The 21,752-nt window shown below is 34.6% G+C and overlaps 1 protein-coding gene across 1 annotated transcript; it reads right to left on the bottom strand.

Annotated features, from left to right (window-relative positions):
* Positions 1–6,148: 6,148 nt before the first annotated feature.
* On the bottom strand, positions 6,149–8,854 carry xbp1 (X-box binding protein 1). Its single transcript, XM_042753507.1, is given in 6 exon segments — positions 6,149–7,124; positions 7,305–7,388; positions 7,390–7,467; positions 7,593–7,709; positions 7,814–7,910; positions 8,484–8,854. Coding segments are annotated over 6 exon segments (1,173 nt in total). The 5' UTR covers positions 8,708–8,854; the 3' UTR covers positions 6,149–6,551.
* Between the last annotated feature and the right edge of the window lie 12,898 nt (positions 8,855–21,752).

Here is a 21,752-nt window from a genome sequence, read left to right on the forward strand (position 1 = left end):
ACATTATCTTCAGTCACATGATATAATGAACTTTAAACCTTGAACTTCTTTTTCATTTATTAAAAAAAAAATCTAAAAAAAAACATTGTCTAATTATATATACATTTCTAAACTATTTCAAATAAATGCTTTTGAGTTTTATATTCATCAAAGAATTCTAAAAGTAAGTAATGGTTCTTGAGAGCCAAATCAGCATAAATTCAAATTCAGCTTTGTCATTACATGAATTATAAAATATATAAAAATAGAAAACATCTATTTTAAATAGTATTTCACAGTATTACTGTTTTTACTGTATTTTTTGATCAAATAAATGCAGTCTTTCTGAGCATAAGAGATAGTATTTGTTAATTTTTATTCATTAGTTTTAGTTTATTTAGTTTTAGCTGTTTTAGTACTTCAATCTAAACTCAGTGAAGAAATGACTTAAGAAATGACTTGGCAACCATCTAAAAAAATTTTTTTATATTTTTAGTTTATTTCAGGTAATGTATATTTTATTTGAAATAAAAATATTTTTAGTTACTTAATTTTACTTAATTTAGTTAATTAGTAAATTAATTTTAGTTAACAATGATAATTGTGTGTGTGTGTGTGTGTGTGTGTGTGTGTGTGTGTGTGTGTGTGTGTGTGTGTGTGCGTGTATATATAAATATATATATAATTTTAATGAAAAAATATAATTTTAGTTAATGATAACGAGTGTGTGTGTGTGTGTTTTTGGACATTCTTATTACTGTAATAAAAATATTATATTTTCATTAATGTTATAAAACTTTTAAATATTTTTAATTTAGTACCATTTAAAGTCATGTTCACTTAAATCTAGTACATGTGGCCCATTTCAAATAGAGTAAAAATATATTTTAGATTTCTAATATGAACACACATTTTAAACTTTACCCTAAAGGTTTTAGTTATCCATATGTTATTGGAAAAGCCTGTCAGGTAACATTCCAGCAAAAGTCGTTATGACACAGTGAGTGTGTTCTGTGTACACTGTGATGAACTTTCTGATGGTGTCTTGTGTCACAGCGGTGATGTAAATATGACATCAGTGAGGTCACTGTGACCTGAACTGACCCTCGGGGCAGCCCTCAGGACCCGTTACTGAAAAAACTAACTGGATATTTAATAAGTGACTACATGCTGTATATACATTAGCACATTATAACACATTTGAATTGGCCTTTTATGGCTTTTATGTGACTTCAAAGTCCATCTCGTCTCAGGCAAGTCTGCACAGGATATAAGAAGTCAGAGAAATCAAGATCACGAGAAACTCAGAAACAAAGAAAACCTGGTTTTTAATCTTTACAGGAAAAGTTGTGTAATAACTCTTCCTGCTTCCTTAAGTTGTCTAGTGCTGCAATCTAAAGTAAATTACTAATTCACACCTTAACAAAATTAAAGCTTAAATTGAAGTTTCAGGTGAATAAACAAAAACTGCATGTGAATGTAGTCATAGAACAGTTAGGATTCATGCATAGCAGCGTTAAATATTTTCATTTAAATATATAATGCAAATATTATATCAACACCTTTTTAAATAAGGAATATTCAAAGTTTTTTTATTAATGTTTTTGAAAGAAGTCTCTTATGCTTTGATGAAAAAGTTTAAAAGAACAGCATTTATTTGAAATATACTTTTTTAACAGTGTAAAAGACCTTTCTGTCTATTTAAATATAAAGATAGATGGAAAGATCTAAAGTGACAGATAGTTTAATACTGCAGATATACATTCACTTTATTGTTATCGTAACCACAGTTGACATGTCTGTATACAAAGAAATGTCAAATACTTAACCATGTAAGAAAAATAAATTTAGAGTAGTTTAAAATCAGCCCAATTCAGGTGGAAAAACATGAACTTGGCAACCCTTGTCTTCCTGCTCATTGACTGTTGGCTAGTGCTTAGTACAGCAAGTGTTAACTTTGACCTCCTCTCAAGGGTTTTAATGGTGAATGAATATACAGTCTAGTTAAAATGCAAGTCACATATAGTAATGGCTTTTAAACACTTATTATTGTCTTTATTAGTCATCCTAAGATGAAAAAAGACAAAAAATGAATTCATTGCATCTTGCTATTGTTGTCTGAGCATGATTCTATCTTATGTACTTTCTACAGCGATGTAGTGGTTGATTGTTCTGTGGCAATAAATGTGTGATTTGATGATAGGACCTGTCACATGTTCAGGAAGTGAAGCCATGGCAACAGCAGAATGTGGTTTAATCAGTCTTTCTACCTCTCTCAGCTAATACTAACTAAACAACATGATGCCTCAACCATGAAATGGAAGGTATACTTGTTAAAATAGCAACTAAGGTTACCAATTCAATCCCAAAAGAGTTCAAGATCAACACTCAGGTCTTGTGGAATACATTTGCTCCAGAGACATTCGTACACTGCAGGCACAAATGGATTCTAAACAGCATTTTATGTGTTGATTGTAGGCCAGGGCAACATTTCTAGAATTCATTATAGTGCTCTACTCTTAGCAAACAATCATGTCAAATGGGGATTGTGTAGGGATTTGTATAGAAATTAAATGTATTTGAATTCTGTGCAAATCTGTAGAGTTTTAACATAAATAATTATCCATCCATGTTATTACATCAGCAATAAGCAAGAAGAAAATAATCTTAAATAAACAAACAACCCAAAAAAAAAATAGACTTCTGTCATCATTATAATCAAGCTGTTCCATACCTGTATGAGTCTCTGTCTTCTGCTGAACACAAAAGAAGATTTTTAAAAAAAGGAATATTGGTAACCAAACAGTTGACGGTCATTGGCTTTCATAGTAGTATTTTTTACATACTATGTCATTGGTTACTGTCAAGTTGTTTGGTTGAAAGCAACATTTCTCATTTTACAGACACTTCTAACTATTATAATCTTTGTTTGTGAGCACACACAAAGCATGAGTTAAGAAATCTAGGATATGAGTGTAGATTTTCAGTGAATGGAGAGTGAGACAAAGCTGTCTTGTCTCGGTTATGGTTCCTGTTTTGGTCGTTGGTCGTGCAGACATGGAATGTGTTGACACCCTCCCCCCATTCACTCACACGTACTCATATACACACATAAACTAATTTTACACCGGGACTGTTGGGCACATGTGGACATTGTAGGTCCAGTTTTCCAAGTACAAGTAGGGGTATTTAAAATGTAAACTTCTTGACAATGAAGGTAACACTCTAGGCCTCATGACTCTTTAGGATAAGAACAAAAAACAATCCAATATTTTTTTTTGTAAGCTTTATTTTTTCAGTCTTGGTGACAAACTGAGTCAGCTTGAAACCAGGCGCTACTCACACACCTGTTCAGGAAAGACCGGTGGTTATTCTCTTCTATAGCTTCCATGATTATAGCTGCCATTCACTTAGGATTAAAAAATCTAAATAAATTAGCTTAATTAATACTAATTACATTGTTTAAACATAAAAATCCTAGTGATGAGGTAAGAAAAGTTAACGCTTGTAATGCTTTTGATCAATACTTTTGGTTTCATCTAAATGCTTTTAAGAAGTGTGGTGTGTGTTGTTAGGTTAAAAATAATTGTATATTTTAAGTAGAACCATGAATACACTCACAAACTCAAAAGGTTCTTCAAAGACTTGAGAGGTTAATCCTTGTGAAAGCTGCTGCCCTGCTTGACCTTCTGCATCACGTGTTTTTTTCCATCCCCAAACGCTTTTCCACAGTTGACTTTCATCTGTAATACATCCCAGCATGGTTTCTCCTTCTGATCTGATGCATGTTTTGGGGCTGAGACATAAATTGTCATTTATTTTGACGTCAGGCTGTGAAGATTATGTATTAGTTACATTTCTAAGATGAATTTCCACTTGCAATTGTTGGACAATAAAATTGGCAACAGAAGGGACTTGTGAGTTGTTCTGATGCAGTATGCAACCACCCAGAACACCCTAGCAACCACATATCAATGAGCTAAAACACACCCAGAATGTCTTAACAAGCACAATGTCAACCACTGTTAACACCCTATCACTGTGGTGGTTGGTTTTCCAAATGCAAGCAAAAAGAAAATTTAAAAATATGTAATGTCTTAGTGTATTTTTCCATTTTCATTATCCAAGCTTGGTGGATAGTCCCTGAAACTGAGACTGGTGGGGCATTTGTGGGTATTTCCCAGTCTCCGTCAGCTGCTGGTCTCCTTATAACTGCTGTAACCATGACTGTAAGATGAGAGTTACTGTAGGATTTATGTCAGTCACACAAGGTAATGATAGTTTCATTTTAAGACCTTCTAAATTGAGCCTGTGTTTTAGTAAACAGCAAAGTATAGGCCCAAAGTATATTTCAAGAATTACCAATGACATCATGTGTATAACCAAAGATCTTGTTAATCATTAGTCATTAATGTCAGTATATAGCCCTATTCTATAGCTTGCTTTTAATATCTATTTTAGCTCACATAAAACAAAAACCCACAATCCTCGCCTTCAGTTCTACTGTGTTGTCATAAAAGTAACTTCGCAATATCAAACAGCTTGAATGTCTTACCTCAGCAAATTTCAGAAACTTCACCCAATGTGACTAACAGGATGAGACAAGATATACCACAATGTGGTATTACAAATATGCCAAGTGTATGATGGGAGATTTCCTCTTCAAAAAGACGTTTGGTGAAATGTTTTGTTTGTAAGACAAAACCATCGCAGAACTGACTTACATTTTTGGATCGTACAGTATCATTCAACAGTTTGGGTTTAGTAAGATTTTTTTTTTTTAAAGAAACTAATACTTTTATTCAATGAGGATGCATTAAATGTATTAAAAATAACATTTAAAAAGATACAAAAGATTTATATTTCTAACTCATCAAATAATTTAAGAATGATAATATTTCTTGAGCACCAGATCAGCATAATGGAATTATTTCACATGGACACAACACTGAAGACTGGCCAACACATAAATAAATTACATTTTAAAATATATTAAAATAGAAAATAGTTATTTTTAAATTGTAATAATATTTCACAATGTTACTGTTTTTATTGTATAACCTTTGTGAGCATAAGTGACTTATTTAAAAAAAATAATAATAATTCTTAACCAACCCCAAAATTTTTGAACGGTAGCGTAGGTAAATATTGTGATAGACAGTAACATGTTGGTCTTGCAAAAGAGGAAAATCAAGTAGTCAAAACTTGCAATATTGCTTTAAAAGAGTGGCGTTGCCTGGAATTTAAGCCCCAAAGGGTTTTTGGAGAATTGCCCTCCCCAGTCTCCACCCTGCACTGGGAAACCAAGCTAATTGAATTAGCCCGGGGATAAAAAGGTGTAAACCATCCTACACCATCCTGTAATCATAATACACTACATTACACCCTGGTTGACCCACTTTTTGACTCAAAGTTAGGTAACGTTTCAACAGGTTTCTTTAGAAACTTTTTGCAAAAAGAACAGAACTTCTACTGCCAGCTAATACACTTACGTGCCTGAGTAATCAGATAAAAAAAGCTGTTTTAACATGATTGCCATTGTGTAATCGTTTACTTTAAAAACCTCTCTTATCACCCCTTGTTTTAGAAAAGTACAGAAAGCAGATAGCAAAGTCCCAAGGGCAATTTGACTTGGTACTGGAACTAAAAATACTAGATTGTGGTTCTCGCCATATGCACAAGTACTCTATGTGCAAAGCATATGGATAAGTTCATGTTAAAGGGGGTTTACAGCTCTGTTACCCAATTTAGACATCGCATACACATATTTTCCACTAAAACTTTAAATTATGATCTTGGTGGTTACTTGGTTAGAATATCTGCCCCACAATCCTACTGAAGTGGAGTGTTATGATGTTCCAAACTTGTATGACTTTCTTCTGTGGGACAGAAAAGGTGATATTTTGGAAAAATAATGAACGTCAATGAGGTCCAGTGTGTTTTTTTTAAACCCCACAGAATTCCATTGTATGAACGCAAAAACACCTGACACTTTAAAATATCTTCGGTGTTCCACAGAAGACAAAACCAGTTTGGAACAAAGTGAGGGCAAGTAAATGACAGAATCTATCAAATTTGGGGTCAGCTATCTCTTTAAAGGAAGCTAAAAAATTGTGTAACAAAGCATTTGGCACGTGTTCAAATTCACACCAAAAGTCAGACAACAATGCATGTTATGCAATGCAGATTTTTTTTTAATGCAGTATGACTAAGGAGAGCATTTACAATAAAAATTAAGTACATTAAGCAGACGGATTACATTATACAGAAAACTCTGGAAAAGAGAGATAAACAAATAAATAGATCTACTTTAAAAACAATTAGCCCCCCCCCAACCAACCCCTTCCCCAACAAAAATACTGAGTTGCGTTTGAACTGTACAGAGCCGCCACAAGTCTTGTGCACAAACAGACCTGCATAATTACAACAGAAGCCTTAAAGCAATGCCTTTGGTCTAAATTGCAAGTGGGGTTACACGCTACTGTTGTACTATCATTATAAAGCACATGACAATCACTTACAATAAAAGAGCAAAGGCAGGCATATTTGCAACTGGATATTGTATGCAACCTTCAGACACTAATCAGTTGGGGGAAGAGTTCAGTCGCAAACATGTCATCCCAAGAGCCCTCAGAGCAGAGGGGGGATGAAATGTTGCTGAAGGGGGAAGGAGACCTCTCGCATCCAGAGTCACTGTACGCATCCGTCAGATACGAAGCCTTCTCGTAGCCGCTGAAGGAAGTGGCATCAGAGAGGAAATCATCAGCCGCGTCTGGATTCTGATCCACCGCAGGGATGACCACTTCCTCTGGTTCATCTTTGACAGACACCATTTGGACTTCCACCTCGATTTCTTCATCGACCTCAGAGAAGGCGACGCGATCCTCGCTTTTGACTTCGCAAATGCTCTCCTCGCTCACCACCTCGGTGGGTTTGGTGTAGATGTGGTCAAAGTGGATCAGTTCATTAAGGGCTTCCAGCTTAACTGGTGCGGGCCCCAAAGCTGCAGGTGGGGAGGCAGGTACTTGCTCTCCTGCACCCCCAACCAGCACAAGCTCTTGCTGGGGTTCTTGTGCTTCTGGGAGTTCTGTCTTGAGGAAGAGCTCTGGGTCAAGGATGTCCAGAATACCAAGCAAGAGATCAGACTGCAGGAGAAAAGACGATTGAAAATGAGATTTTGTTGGTTCAGTAAAAATTTGATTTGATGAACATAAGACAAAATAAATGAGCAGAAAAGGTCAATGTGATTTATCTTCAGCATCTATCTAACACCCTGTGATCAAGAACTATAAACCTCTGAAAACCAAAAACTGCAGGATATTCACCTCAGAGTCTGAAGGGCCAGGGCTGTGAGTATCCATGGTGAAGTCTTCAGATTTGGGGACTGCTGGGTCTGCACCTGCTGCGGAGACACAGCCTGAGTGCTGCGGACTCAGAAGACCCGGTCACCAAACCCAAATCGCTCACTGCGGACTCCAATACCTGAACCTAAGAGAGAATGAGAGGCATTAGTGGGACGGGGAAGAAAAACAACACAAAAACAGCAGCTCTTTTCACTGCCTGTTTGACTAACATGAGCACGGGTTTTGTTGACAGCGCAACCAAATCTTTACCTTTTCTTTTTCTTCCAGGGTATCTAACCCCAGTCTCTGTCTTAGTTCCTCATTCTCACTGAGCAGATCGCTCGTCTTCTCTCTCAACAGCCTGTTCTCAACGTGAAGTTTCTGATTCTGTGGTAAACATGTCAAAATTAAAAAATTAAACCAAACCAACAAAAAAAAAAAAAAAAAAAAAAATGAAGAAAAAAAAAAATCCATGATTAGAGTCAAAGTACCTCGAGCTCCAACTCCAAGACTTGTTGCTCCAACTCCCCCATTTTGGCCTTTTTTCTGTCTCTTGCTGTCTGTGCAGCAACTCTGTTCTTCAGTTTCCTAAAAAAAAAAAAAAAAAATATATATATATATAAAAAAATATACAAAACATACATAAACAACAAAAACAACATTTATCTGGGACATGATAGAGTAGGAAACTTTTATATATATATATATAAAATATTATTTTATATGAAATATATATACAAATCATTTTATGACTATATATATATATATAAAATATTATTCATTTCTTTATTATTTTATATGAAATATATATACAAATCATTTTATGACGCAAACTAATTTTGGCAGGTCAGACAGGTTTGAGGAAGTGGCGCATGCGCAGTCAAGTTCCTGCCACGCAGGCAGATGTGGATATATTGATTCAGAGGGGGAGGGACTGACCGGCAAAACCCACTTATCTTGGCTGAGATTCAAATTCTTCCGTATGGAAGAATCAAATCGGTTCGTTTTTATCATTTGCTGACATTTACATACTATAACGTCTATTTACGAAATGTCTAAAACTAAATATTGCTCCCCTGGTGAAATATTTCGGTTTAAACCGGTTTCAAACCAACCGAACGGATTAAAAGGCCGATGAAATAAAATCCCAACTCGTCTCACCTTCGAAGTGCTTTTTCCTCTGGGCTTAGATGTGTGAGTCTCTGCCTTTTGCGCAGTGGTGGTCCAGAGATGGTGGAGTCGGAGTCTGAAGAGGGCTGGTTCGGTATCATGAGAGATATTGAACGGCTGTATCCGCCCTGTGTCGCGCCGGACGCAGCGCTGTGTTTCCCCGATATCAGGAGGACTTTATGGGCTCCTCCGGTCCCTGCTGTAACTACGACCATGTTGTATGTTTTTCTGAATCAGGATCTGTGTACAGACCCCTTTCTGTATTGTTTAGGGGTGGGAAAACGTCTGAAAAAAATCGTCTTTGTTCCCCGTATTATTATCTTCTTCCTTCGATATCTGAAAATTGAAGGAGTGGCAACGCTCGCGTTCTTTTTCTACAGTCGTGGTGCGCTGCGATTGGCTGCTGGGGCCACTGACGTATTTGGACGTCAGTCTTTCCTTTGGGTTAAAATAGCTGATGTAAGTTTCATGGGTAGACTCCGTGATTCTTTATACTCAGTCATCAAATTATTGATATGGAATTTTTTTCAGAAATTCTTCAAGAGTCACAAAAGAGTGCGACCTTAATAATTTATCTTACCTTATTACTAAAACTTGTTAATCTCATGCCTTTGATTTTTCCATTTTCTTTTTCCTATCTTTTATTTTGCTTATTGACAACAAAAAAAAAAAAAATCAGATGAAAAAAACCACTTTAAAAAATAATAATTTCTCTGAAAGTATATAGTATGCCTATAGCAATTTGCATTGTATGTGATTGCATCAGAAAAATCTTTTTATTTATTTTTTTATTTTTTTATTTTTATAATATTTTTTATATATTTATTATATATATATATATATATTATATCTATTATATATATATATATATATATATATATAAATCCTCCCAGCTCAATAGGAAACAAGATCACGTGGTTAAAATCCCATTCAAAAGCCAGTGTATTTTGATCACTACTATTTAAAGGGGTCATATGATGCGATTTTAAGTTTTCCTTTCTCTTTGGAATGTTACAAGCTCTTGGTGCATAAAGAAGATCTGTAAAGTTGCAAAGACTAAAGTTTCAAACATAAGAGTTATTCTTTATAAAAGTTAAGACTCGTCCACGCCCTCCTTGTTTAAACATGCCCCCACATGTCTACGTCATGATGTGTGAAGATTTGCATAACACCGCCCAAATGTTCACGCAAAGAAAGAAGGCGTATCCTTTGATCCTCGCTGTTGTCCACGGCGCCATGTTGTGGAGACACTGTTTCGTTGTGAAAGCGAAACTACTTTGTTTGGCCTTCCAAAAGAGGACACAACTAGAAATCAGTGGTTAAGTTTTATTTACAACACTGTTCCAGAACAGTTATACCCAAATATTCAGATGTGTGCACAACATCATACCAATCACTAATAACCCATCCCCATACAGAATAAAACAATGCCGACTGTTCTGACTCACATCCTGTAAGTACATTTTCATATTTAAAGAATTTGCCACTGATGATTCAAACGTGAGTTTTGAGCAGAGTAGTGCTTGTCATTTCTCCAATCAAAAATGCAGACATGGTTTTATGTTTACGTGGCGCGATGCAACCTAACATGTAAAAACACAGTATAAGTTATTATAATCAGTAATTATGTCCCCACTGGATGCAGCAAATGCCTCGTTTGTAATGGGTTTTATTGATATTGTCTTGTCACACAGGTGTTCTGACCGGGACATGCATCACAGTATGACAAGGGGCGTAACATTTCCATCACATGCTTGAGGCATTCGGCCAATCACAATGCGCTGGATAGCTGGCCAATCAGAGCACACCTTGCTTTTCAGACTGAAGAGCTTTGTAAAAAACGCGTTTCAGAAAGATGGGGCATAGAGGAGAAACAATAATGTATAGTATGTTGAAAATAATGTGTTTTTTGAACCTTAAACTGCATAAACACATTTCATTACGCCAAATACACAAAATAATGTTCTTTTTAGCAACATCATATGACCCCTTTAAAGCAAGTCACATTAGCTGCAATTGTAATGGGCTCATTAATAAACTTGAGTGAAGATGAAGGTCTATGGTTAAAGGAACAGCTGAACAAAGGAGAAACTTCTGAGGGGACTTTCATGTTCTAAACATCCCTTCTGAGAGTGAAAGAGTAGGCAAAGTGTGTTTCACTGTTTGAACAGCATAAATTTGTTTGAAGTCTATGTTTGGAAAATAATTTTACATAAAATCTACATGTGATACTGATAATGGGAACCCTCGTAGTAAAGATTTCAGAAACTTTCAGAAGATGTATTTAATTTATCCATCTGTTTATGTAGATTTTTTTTTAATTAAACAACCGATTATTAGGAATTTTCAAATAAATTTGGAAAAGGACAAAATATTGTATGATCTATAGGTGGTCCTCTGTAAGCATCCTGTGTCACCGCAGGAATTATGTATTAAAGGTGCAGCTGTGAGTTGCAGCCTGTTGAATGAATAGTCTGTCACCTCAACTTATATGTGGCTTGTGTGGAGAGCAAACAGCGGCAGTTTGTTTTACACAGTACTAGCCGTTGAATCAACATTGTAAACTTAGATGTAGAATTTTAAATGTCACATTGGAACATGGAGGGTATACAGTAGGCTGCTAATAAGAGAAGTTAGCAGACGCCACTCACTTTGACATTTTTAAGTGTGACTTAATTGTCCAAAAGCATCCAAATACATTTTGAATTCACATTCCTTTTTTCTTTTTAGAAACACAGTAGGTGCGTCGCCTCTCTAGTGTTATAGTATTTAATTTATGATGTAACATGCCTGTAATCTCTGTTTGTAGAGTAGTGGTCTGTGAAAGGGAACTGAAACCTCAAATTTTAGCAGATGTTCCCACACTTAAGCTACTTATAGTACACTAATAAGAAGGACAGTCCCCACTAGAACAAACTGGGGTTAAGTGCCCCACTCAAGGACACTACTGATAGGACAGAACTTTGATCACTGTACAATTTCTGAACTAAGCTTGTTTGGGATTCAGCTTTGGTTTTTAGTATTAGTTTTGGTCTACTTCCTGTGAAACAGGAACTATGTTTGAACAGAGCATGTCTTTGAATGAAGAAAAAAAAATATGTGAGTTGGCAAACTGACTAGATCGAGGATGATGAAACTTAGCAGCAATTCCGGTTATAAGTGACTTTTGACAAAGTTGTTGTGACATTCTGCTACAAAGTTTGCCAATACATTGTAGGTTAAACTGACTGTTAAAATATATTGGGGGTTAAACTGACCGTTAAAAAGTGCATTGTAGAGTCAGTGGTGCTAACATAATTTGCATTAATTAACATTACAATTTATTCAGAGAGGCACTTGTGCACTTGGCTGCAGTTGAAAGTCTAAAAATACAGCAGTACTCAGACTCCTTTTCATGAACTGAAATAAAATATAAAAAACGAAAATTATTTTATTTTAGCTAGTTGCCAAGAAAACATTTCTCATTTCAGTTTAGTTTAAGCTGAAGTACATAAATAAATAAATAAACTATAACTAAAAACTAGAATTTAATAATAATAATAATAAAGACAAAACAATATTGCTAAATATTGAAACAAAAATATATAAACAAAATGTAAAAATAAAATCTAATTCAAAATATTTACAAAACCGATAACAGTACATCATTGATACTGAAATAACACTACTCTGTGTCATGCACTTGTTTACAATAAGGAATAAATAGAGCTATTCAGCACTAGAACAATGGATCACATTACAGCATGACAGAGATTGCTTTATTTATTTTGACGCTTTTATGGAACAAATAGTAAGCCAATTCAAAATTAAATGAATTTATGGATTTCTGAATTATTTTTTAGATACTAATAGTTTCAGGGTGTTTCTGAATGCTGAATTATGCAGGATTTCATTAGTACATCAGTGTGTAGCATGTACTGAATCAATTCCGGATAAAGGGTCAAATTGGGACGGTGAAGATGCAGTGCAAGTGCATGATTTAAAGTGTTTTGGCTGATGTTGTCTCACTTGATCACTTGTTGACTTTTGCAGAATCCACAGTGACACTCCAGCTAGGGTGGGAACGTCTGTGGCATTTTACCTATTGTTGTGTGTGTTGTAGGGATCATGGGGAATGGAAGGGTCACACCCGTTCACACACACACAGCTGGTTTACTCTCATGGTTTGTATGATGTTTACCCAATCCCAGATCACACTCTCATATGTATGCAAACCGCCTGCTGTTTTCCCACCCATTTCAGGCAGAGAATACTGGCAAACCTGAATTAATGACCTCTATAAAGGTTTCTTGAATATTTGTCCCTTTAAAGTTTGGGACTTTGCTGTTTAAACACACCTTATTTAAGGTTTTATATTTGCCCTTCTATTCAAATGTTTGGGGATTGTCAAAATACAGTAAAAACAATAATATTGTAAAATATTATTACACTTTAAAATAACAGTTCATGTGTTTTAAAATGTAATTAATTCCTGTGATGCAAAGCTGAATCGTCAGCAATCATTACTTAAGTGTCACATGATCCTTCAGAAATCAAAATTTTTCTTTAATAATTAAAGATCAAAAGAACAGCATTTATTTGAAATAGCTTCTGTAATATTATATATGTCTTTATGGTCACTTTTTAAAATTAATTTAATGCATCTTTGCTGAATAAAAGTATTAATTTTCTTTAAAAGTAGTGAACATTAGTGTGTATCATAACACATCCTTGTACTCTTGCACATTTCATGTCTCATTGAAGCAACAATTGTGTAATCAGTTGCGAAACCTCAAAGGTGACACAACCATGGAAACTATCTCTGATCAAACGGTCTGGGTTAGTAGATGTCTTTTTTATGTTTTATCTGTGCATGAGATTATCAGCATTTGCATGTGTTTTAAATACTGGAAATAGATTAATCTCTTCGAAGAGTAGCTACTTTTTTGAAAAGTGGTAAACTGTTTGAAATATAAAATAAAGAAATAAAGAAGAAATAAATCTGTAAAATAACAGAAAAAGTGTCGGCAGCTCATTACCGGGACATCATCCATTAATTTTATAGACTTTTCCATTAACTCTAAAACATAACACAATGCAGTGTAAAATTCAAAATACAGGTAAAACATCTGTAAAAATTAAATATGGAAAATTTCTTCAAATCTATTCAGCTTTGTCAAAAACAATCTATATTATTAGTTAACTTGTAAATTCACTAATAAAGATTTTTTTTAACAAGGACAAAATAGTACAAGCAAACTGCATAGCATATTGTCTGCTACTGCAAAGGCCTACCCAAAAATAAAAAATCTTTCATAATTTATCCTCATGTCATTCCAAACCTGCATGCATTTTTTTTCGGCTGTGGAACACAATAGAATATATTTTCTAAGAATGTTGAATGTTTCGGGTCCCTTTGGCTTCCATAGTATTTATTTATTTTTATTTTTCCCCCTCCATACTATGGAAGTCAGTGAGGCCTGAAACCATTTGGTTATCAATATTATTCAAAATATCTTTTATTTTTTTTTTTTGGAGTAATACATCTACACTAGCATATCAGTGACTTCCAAGTTAACATAGACTAAATCCACAAAATCAGTGTATGAATGAAAAGAAATAAAAATATATTCACAGATAGAAAGTATACACTTGTGTTACATGGATTACACACATGGGCTTCAAGAACAAATAATTTTTATTATTGTCATGAATGAAGGTGTGCCTTGATCCAAAATAGTTTGTTGTGTAAATTGTCCTAAATTTCATTAGTGGGATCTTGCTTATTGTGAGTGTGTGTAATTGTCGTGGTGTCTCTGGCAGACTGTTCTTAGCAGGATAAGCTGTGCTTTGTTTGTGGAATAGCTGACAGTGTGGGGTCTTTGTTGTTAAGCCATTGCGTCCCCCCCTTGGCTCTCCCCTCCACTCCGTCTGCCTGTAAAAACAACAACAACAACAACTACGTGACCCCAAACAACAACTCTCACTTTCACCCACAGGCCTTGCAAGAGTCTTTTGCTGAGAGGGGGATGTGAATGTACAGGGAAGTGTGTCCACATCTCCCAAATAATGTACAGTTAACTAAGAAACTGAGAGATAAGCTAACATTTCCGGCTGTAATGCATCATCCTAGATGAATGGAAATTCTGAATTGGCTAGCACAATGTCACCATGGTTACTGTGAATATGCATCTCTTTTGAGGGTCATTTGTGAGTTGGTTTGTGTCATGCACTTGACTGCCTCGTGTTTGTGCTCTTCTGTTCATTAACTGGTGTTGCCTTTGCAGACACTGAAGTGTTTGTTCACTCTGATTCACTGAAGCTTCACAGTCAACAGGTTAAGGGTGTTTTTTTCTCTGTGGCACCTCCTGGTGGAAAATAACAGATCACAGACACAGTACCACCACCTGAGCTTGTAATTATCACATTTGAAGACCACTGCTTAATTCATAACCAGATGTTAGTACTATTACTATTTTTAACATATCTTTTGAATGGCAGAAATGTTAGTATGCGGTTCTGAACTCAGCACATGTGATAAGAATATTAGCCTTGAAAGCTTCTTAAAGGAATAGATTACCCAAAATAGTGAAAAAAGCCCCTCATACATTATGTACATGTCTTTCCTGTATGGAAGCCCATTTACCCCATATAAGAATTATTATTATTATTTTTTTTTTTACAAATCATTATTATGGGATTAAAATATTAAATAATAACGTAAAAAGATAGAACTATAATGTTGACATAAATATATATATTTATGTCAACATTATAGTTCTATAGTTCATTATAATTTTTGTTTTTTTTTGTTTTGTTTTTTTTGTCATAAGTATGACTTTTTATGTCAGAATTTCAAGTTCCCCCCCCCAAAAAAAAAAAAAAAAAAAAATACAATTATGACATAAAAAGGTTACTTGTAAATGTAATTTTATGACCCAAAGAGTTGGCATTTTGTTGTAGTTAGGACTTTTTTTTGTCATAATTTGCTTTTTGTAATGCCATTAATTACATTTTTTATTATCCCCATGTTGTTTCAAAACCATATGGTCTGTTTATTACTGATACTCAAGTTTTAGTGTGTCACTACTGTGTGCCATTTCATTTGTTTTAGTTTGTGCCAGTTTAGCTCCACCTGTAAGATTAATGGTTTCAGATGGTTTTGTCTGTTTCCATCGATTATAGACATGATAATTATATATAATGTAGGCCCATACTCCCCAGTAATTATTATTGTTGCTTGTTTCCTAAAGCTATTTTTGAAATGGAATACCTGTGTACTGCTAACTGCATACTGTGCACTACTGACTAGATGCTACCTATAGTTTTTCTAAGAGAGAAGTGTGCAAATGCAACGTTTCAATACAACACTATTGACACGTGACCTCATTACCTTGCACTTTTCATTGAGCAGTCCAAACAATCAAACAATGAGATAAAAATAAATATTAAACATAACATTTGATAATGGTTCATCATAATGGATATGGAGAAACGGTGAGAGTAATAAAGTTTCTAAACATGAATCAAAGACTCTGCGTGAGATTTGGTTTTTTAAATGGATGACGTAGACTAGAAAGGCAACACATTTGCTGCCATCTGGTGGAGAATAGAAGAAGCGCACATCTATTTGCGAGAAAAAGCTTTATGTGACGTAAGAAATTTAATACAAATACCTACCTTCCTACTTTTGGTGAAAACAAAATAAATACAGTTATTTAAAAATTATATATATAAAAGTATAATATAATATAAAAGTAAGTTAATTTAAAAATGCAGTATATATATATATATATATATATATATATATATATATATATATATATATATATATATATATATATATATATTATATATATATATATATATTTATATATATATATATATACTGCATTTTTAAATTAACTTACTTTTTGGTAAATCTTTAAAATTAACTTACTTTTTTGTAATATAAGCAAAAACTAATTATTCATTTTATTTTATTTATTTATTTATTTTTTATCAAATATAATCTCAGGGCTAGTCATACATGATTAGTAGCTTAGTGTCCAAACACAATGTGAAATAAAAAAGAGAGACATAAACAGCCTTTGAACATAAATATTTTATTTTGTAGCCTACAACAAGGGTCCAAAAAAGGTCCTAATGATGACAAAGCATCTGGAGAGGCTTCAAAGAGACGAGAGCGGCATTTTATTGTGTGTTGTTCTCTGGAGATGCTGGTCAGGGTTGTTAAAACAATGAGGTTCAAATTAAAATATGAGCAATTCATGGACGCACTTGCCAAGACATCATGTGGTAACGAGCTTAGTTTCCATTTGCTATGTTAAAAAGGAATGGAGAAGATGAAGGTGGCGGTTTGTGTGTAGGTGAGAGACGTGGAAGAATAAATTAAAAGTAGCAGGAACCATAATCATGTCAGCCATATGGTCTGAAGTCATTTCCTGACATGCTGCTAATGTGGTTTAATCTATGTTGTCTCTAAAAACACAGAGCAGCCTGTTTCTTTTCACTGATCTCTCTCTCTCTCTTTCTTTACTCTGCAAATTTCCTTACAACACTATCAAGAAATAACAGATTTCAAGACTTGTTTGCTTAAAGCATGAAAATGATTTACATATTATCAACTTTCTGATTATATTATTTAAGCTTTATTCAATTCATAATGTTGTTGGCTCCTTTATAATAATACAATATTTGTAGTTTCCCTCCCTTGTTGGTCACTTCAGATTGAAGCATAGGCTAAATGTATAAATGTATATGGTGATGAAGAAGTGGATGAAGTTTGAAAAATGAGTTTGAAGAAGAGCTCATTCTCTCTTTTTCTCCTTTCTTCTCTGCTTCAAAGCAGCACAATGTGAATGTGTTTGTCTATGCAAAACTTGCTGCTACTGTTGGATGTTATAGGTAATAAATACATTTTTGGTATTTATTTTTACCATGTTATTAATGAAACTTGGACAAAGTCCTGCCATTCATACTCAGTGCAACTTATAACATCTAACTGAAAGATATAACACCAACATGTCAGAAAAAACAAAAAAAAACAGAATCACCGAGTTGTAAAAGGGATCAATCGCTTGTGTCAGTATTTTGTTTAACCACCTTTTGCTTTAATTACAGCCTTTATTCTGTTCTGCTCTAGTAGCCTGGCACATCTAGACTTTGCAATATTTGCTCACTCTTCTTTGCAGAACTGCTCAAGTTGAGTTAAATTTGATGGTGACTGTTATCCACAGATTTTCAGTGGGGTTAAAGTCTGAGCTCTGACTAGGCCATGCAAGGACATTCATCTTTTTCTCCTTCAACCACTGTGTGCTCAGTTTTGCTGTGTGCTTTGGGTCATTGTCATGTTGGAAGGTAAACCTTCTTCACACTTTCTTCTTCAAACTTTCTGGCAGAGGGCAGCAGATTTTCCTCAAGAATTTGATGGTATTTTGCCCCATCCATTTTTCCTTCTATCCTGACAAGTGCTCCAGTCCCTGCTGTAGAAAAACACCCCCATAACAGGATATTACCACCTCTCTGCTTTACTGCAGGAATGCTGTTATTTGGATGGAGAGCTGTATTGGATTTCTGCCAAACATATCGTTTGGTGTTTAGGCCAAATAATTCAATTTTAGTCTCATCTGCCTCAGAATCTTCAAGGTGTGTTTTGACAAAGCTCGGACGTGACTGCATGTGGCCTATCTTGAGGAGTGGATTTTTTCTTGCAACCCTCCCATACAAGCCACATTTGTGGAGAATTTGTGATATTGTTAGTACATGCACATAATGCATTCTTTGTCATAAATTCCTGCAACTACTTCAGAGTTGCTGTAGGCCTCTTGGTCGCCTCTCTGACCAGTTTCCTCCTGGCTCATTCATCCAGTTTGGAGTGACGTCCTGATCCAGGGACGGTCTGTGTTGTACCAAATACCTTCCACTTCTAAATAATAGACTTAACAGTGCTTTTAGGCATTGATAAAGCCTTTGAATTATTTTTTTTTGTATCCATCTCCTGACTTGTGTCTGTCCACAACTTTATCCCGGAGATCTTTTGACAGTGTCTTGCCACCCAAAGTTGATTGTTTGCTTCAATTGCACTGCCAAGGACTGAAATGCTCCAGGAAAGCTCTTTTCATGCTGAGCTGATCAAAATGAGCACAGCTGATCACAGTTGAAAGTTAAATTTGAGAAGGTCATTTTTAGGAGGGGGTGGTTCTTCTTCCAACTCAGTGATTCTGTTTTTTTTCTTTCTTTATTTATTTCTTTATTTATTTTCTGACATGTTGTAGTTATATCTTAAGTTAATATTAATGTAAAGTTAATGTAATTTAATTAAAAATATATTAAATAATTATAAAAATAAAATATTAATAATAATAATAATAATATATTTATATATTTTTTGTTATTCCATTTATTCTGTTTTCTTCAAAAAATTAGTTTGAGAAACAATAATCCCCCTGCAATAACTGCAATAACCTATAGAAGACTGAACACTGAGAGAGAGAGAAAAAAAAATATTACAGTTTTTTTTTTATTTTCTTCCTAAATCTAAATTACTGGTAATTTTCTGCCAAGACATTATCCATTAATTTTAAGGACATTTCTGTTAAACGAAATGAAGTGCAAAATCCAAAATACAGCTAAAACACCTGCAAAAAATAAATATGGGAAATTCCTTTATGTTATTACAGTACATTGTGCCCTATTTTTATGGATTTTTTGCATGGTTATTACAGTTAACTAAAACTGAAACTAAAAATAAACCATTAAAAAGATAAAGATAAAACTATTAAAATAAATAAATACATTCAAAAATCTTACTTGAAATTAAATAAATGTTGATTTATATAATATAACAAAACCTTTTTATTTTAGCTAGTCACCAAGGAAAGAATTCTTATTTTAATTAGTTTAACTGGATGTACTAAAATCACTAAAACTATACATAAAAAACTTTTAAAACGAACAAAACCCCACCACAATTACTAAACCTGTAACTAAAATTAAAATGAAAACAGAAAATATAAAAACAAAAACAAATTACTTGAACTATAGTATCTCAAGGATACTGAAATAACAGTGGGTTTACCCCCTCGATTACTGTTATGCATGTATTAATGAAAATTGGACAAAGTCCAATAATAATAAACACAGCATTTATACATTCAGTATAACATATTTAAACATAATTGTGTGGTGCAGTATTACTGAAGAACTATGTGACTTCTGTTCAAAGCTCTTGTCCTGTGAGAGTTTTATCTGAGAGGAGGAGCCAGAGATCAAAGCAAAGTGATTTTCAGTGCACACACACACACACACACACAATCTCTCTTCCAGCATGTTCTCATCCTTCTCTCCAGCACAATGCCAGTTAGGTTACTATAAATACCAGAGAAGCCATTTTGCATGTGTGCGATCTTCACAATGCTCTGGGAACCGTGCTCGTAAATCAGATGTCCCCACGGTGAATCGTGTCTTTGATGGGGCCCTGCTGACGTTATCCTCTAATGAAGAAAAGAGATGATGAGGAGGCCCTACTTTTGTGTCTGTAACTCACAACACTGGAGTGTATTATTACATAAAGCAATTAAGAGGCCCCTGGACACCCACAGATGGAAAAGTTTCTCCCACCGACTCTGAGAGGATGTTCCAGCCGGACGATGTTGTATGTGTGAGAGGATGTCAATGCTTTGTGTTTTGTTTCGCGGCACACAAGTAGGCCTATGCTTACTTTAATTCATAAAAGACCAAATCTAATAAGCGTTGTTTAAATGCATTGAAATCATATAATGAAATTCACACGAACTCTCAATAAGTGCAGGAAAATCTGAAGGAAAATACAAAAAAAGGTTTATTTTAAGTCCAAACCCCATTTGTGCTGATCAACAGTTTCTAAGGCAATTTTATTGCTCCATAACATATGCCTCACACACACACACACACACACACACACACACACACACACACACACACGCACACACGCACACACTCACACACGCACACACACACACACACCTACACACACACGCACACACACACGAGAGTGTATAGCAAAACCTCACTCACAGATGGCATTAGTTTTCAGATCCACAGGTGATCAGCCAGTAGAATAAAACGCTTTGTTTCGCAAACGCACCACCAGAGGGCAGAGTTGAACTGAATTAACTGAAGGCTGTTTGCACTTTCATCCCTTTCTTTTTCATGCACACACAAAACAAAACAATTACGAATGGAGAAATGCTGTAATTGTTTGTGGTTCATATGGTGCATCTACACCATATGAATCATAAACAACTACAACATTTCTCCATTTGAATTTTGTTTATTAACAGCATTTCAGTTTCCTTCTAGGTCAAATGTTCTTTTGAAATTCATAACCTGTAATATTCGAGGGCTGAAGCTTAGGTACTTGTATGTGTCAGCGGTTGGTTTTTATTATAACTAACAGATTTTTGTTATAGAAGCGTTTGCCCTGTCTGAATAATTTTTTTATGCTTGCTAATTTTCAAATGCACTTGATGTAGATTGTTTGGCAATGAAAATCCATAATACAAAATTGGAATTAATGCATGTTTAAATAAAAAAGTGAAATAATCATAAACCATTTCATCATTTACAGTATAAAAAAGATGTTTTGATGCATGTATACTTTTCTTCAGCAAGAATCTTTATTGATATATTGTTTGTATGACATTGTCATTTTCTTTCTTTTATTTTGTTTATTATTTCCACTTTATATCAAAAGGAACAATTCCATTCCAAGTTCAAATTTAACTTTGTGCCTGTCTGTTGTTTCTCGCCACAACCCGCCACCTCGTCTAAGATCTCTAAATCTTCTGATAAATTCAATTAAATTCTATCTGCAATAACAGTAATTGATTTATTAAATTATTGCCAATCCCTTAGACACGTGTTACATTTGACTAAAATGATGCAATGTTATTGTGATGATCAAGTGACTGCATGCAATCTACAAAGCTTGGAAGACCAGAGAGTGAAAAAGAGACCATTTTTCCCTCATCCTGTGGTGGTTTTATAGATTACAGCTGAGGGTCTTCTTCTCCTCCTCATCCTTGAGATCATTTGCGTACAGCTTCGATGACATCATCAGCTGAGAGCTGATCTGTAAATAATTGTCGTGCTGTAGGCAAACTAGTCTTTTTAGCATTCTGTAAGCTCTTTCGGTTTTTCCTGTGTTGAATCAGAACATATGTTGGCCATTTTGGGATCCGTTGTTTCTTCCTGATACATTCCTGACCTTGAGGAGCTGTGCAGTTGGTTTTCATAAAG

The sequence above is a fragment of the Cyprinus carpio genome, chromosome A5 (genome assembly GCF_018340385.1).
Source record: "Cyprinus carpio isolate SPL01 chromosome A5, ASM1834038v1, whole genome shotgun sequence".
NCBI classification, from domain to species: Eukaryota; Metazoa; Chordata; class Actinopteri; order Cypriniformes; family Cyprinidae; genus Cyprinus; species Cyprinus carpio.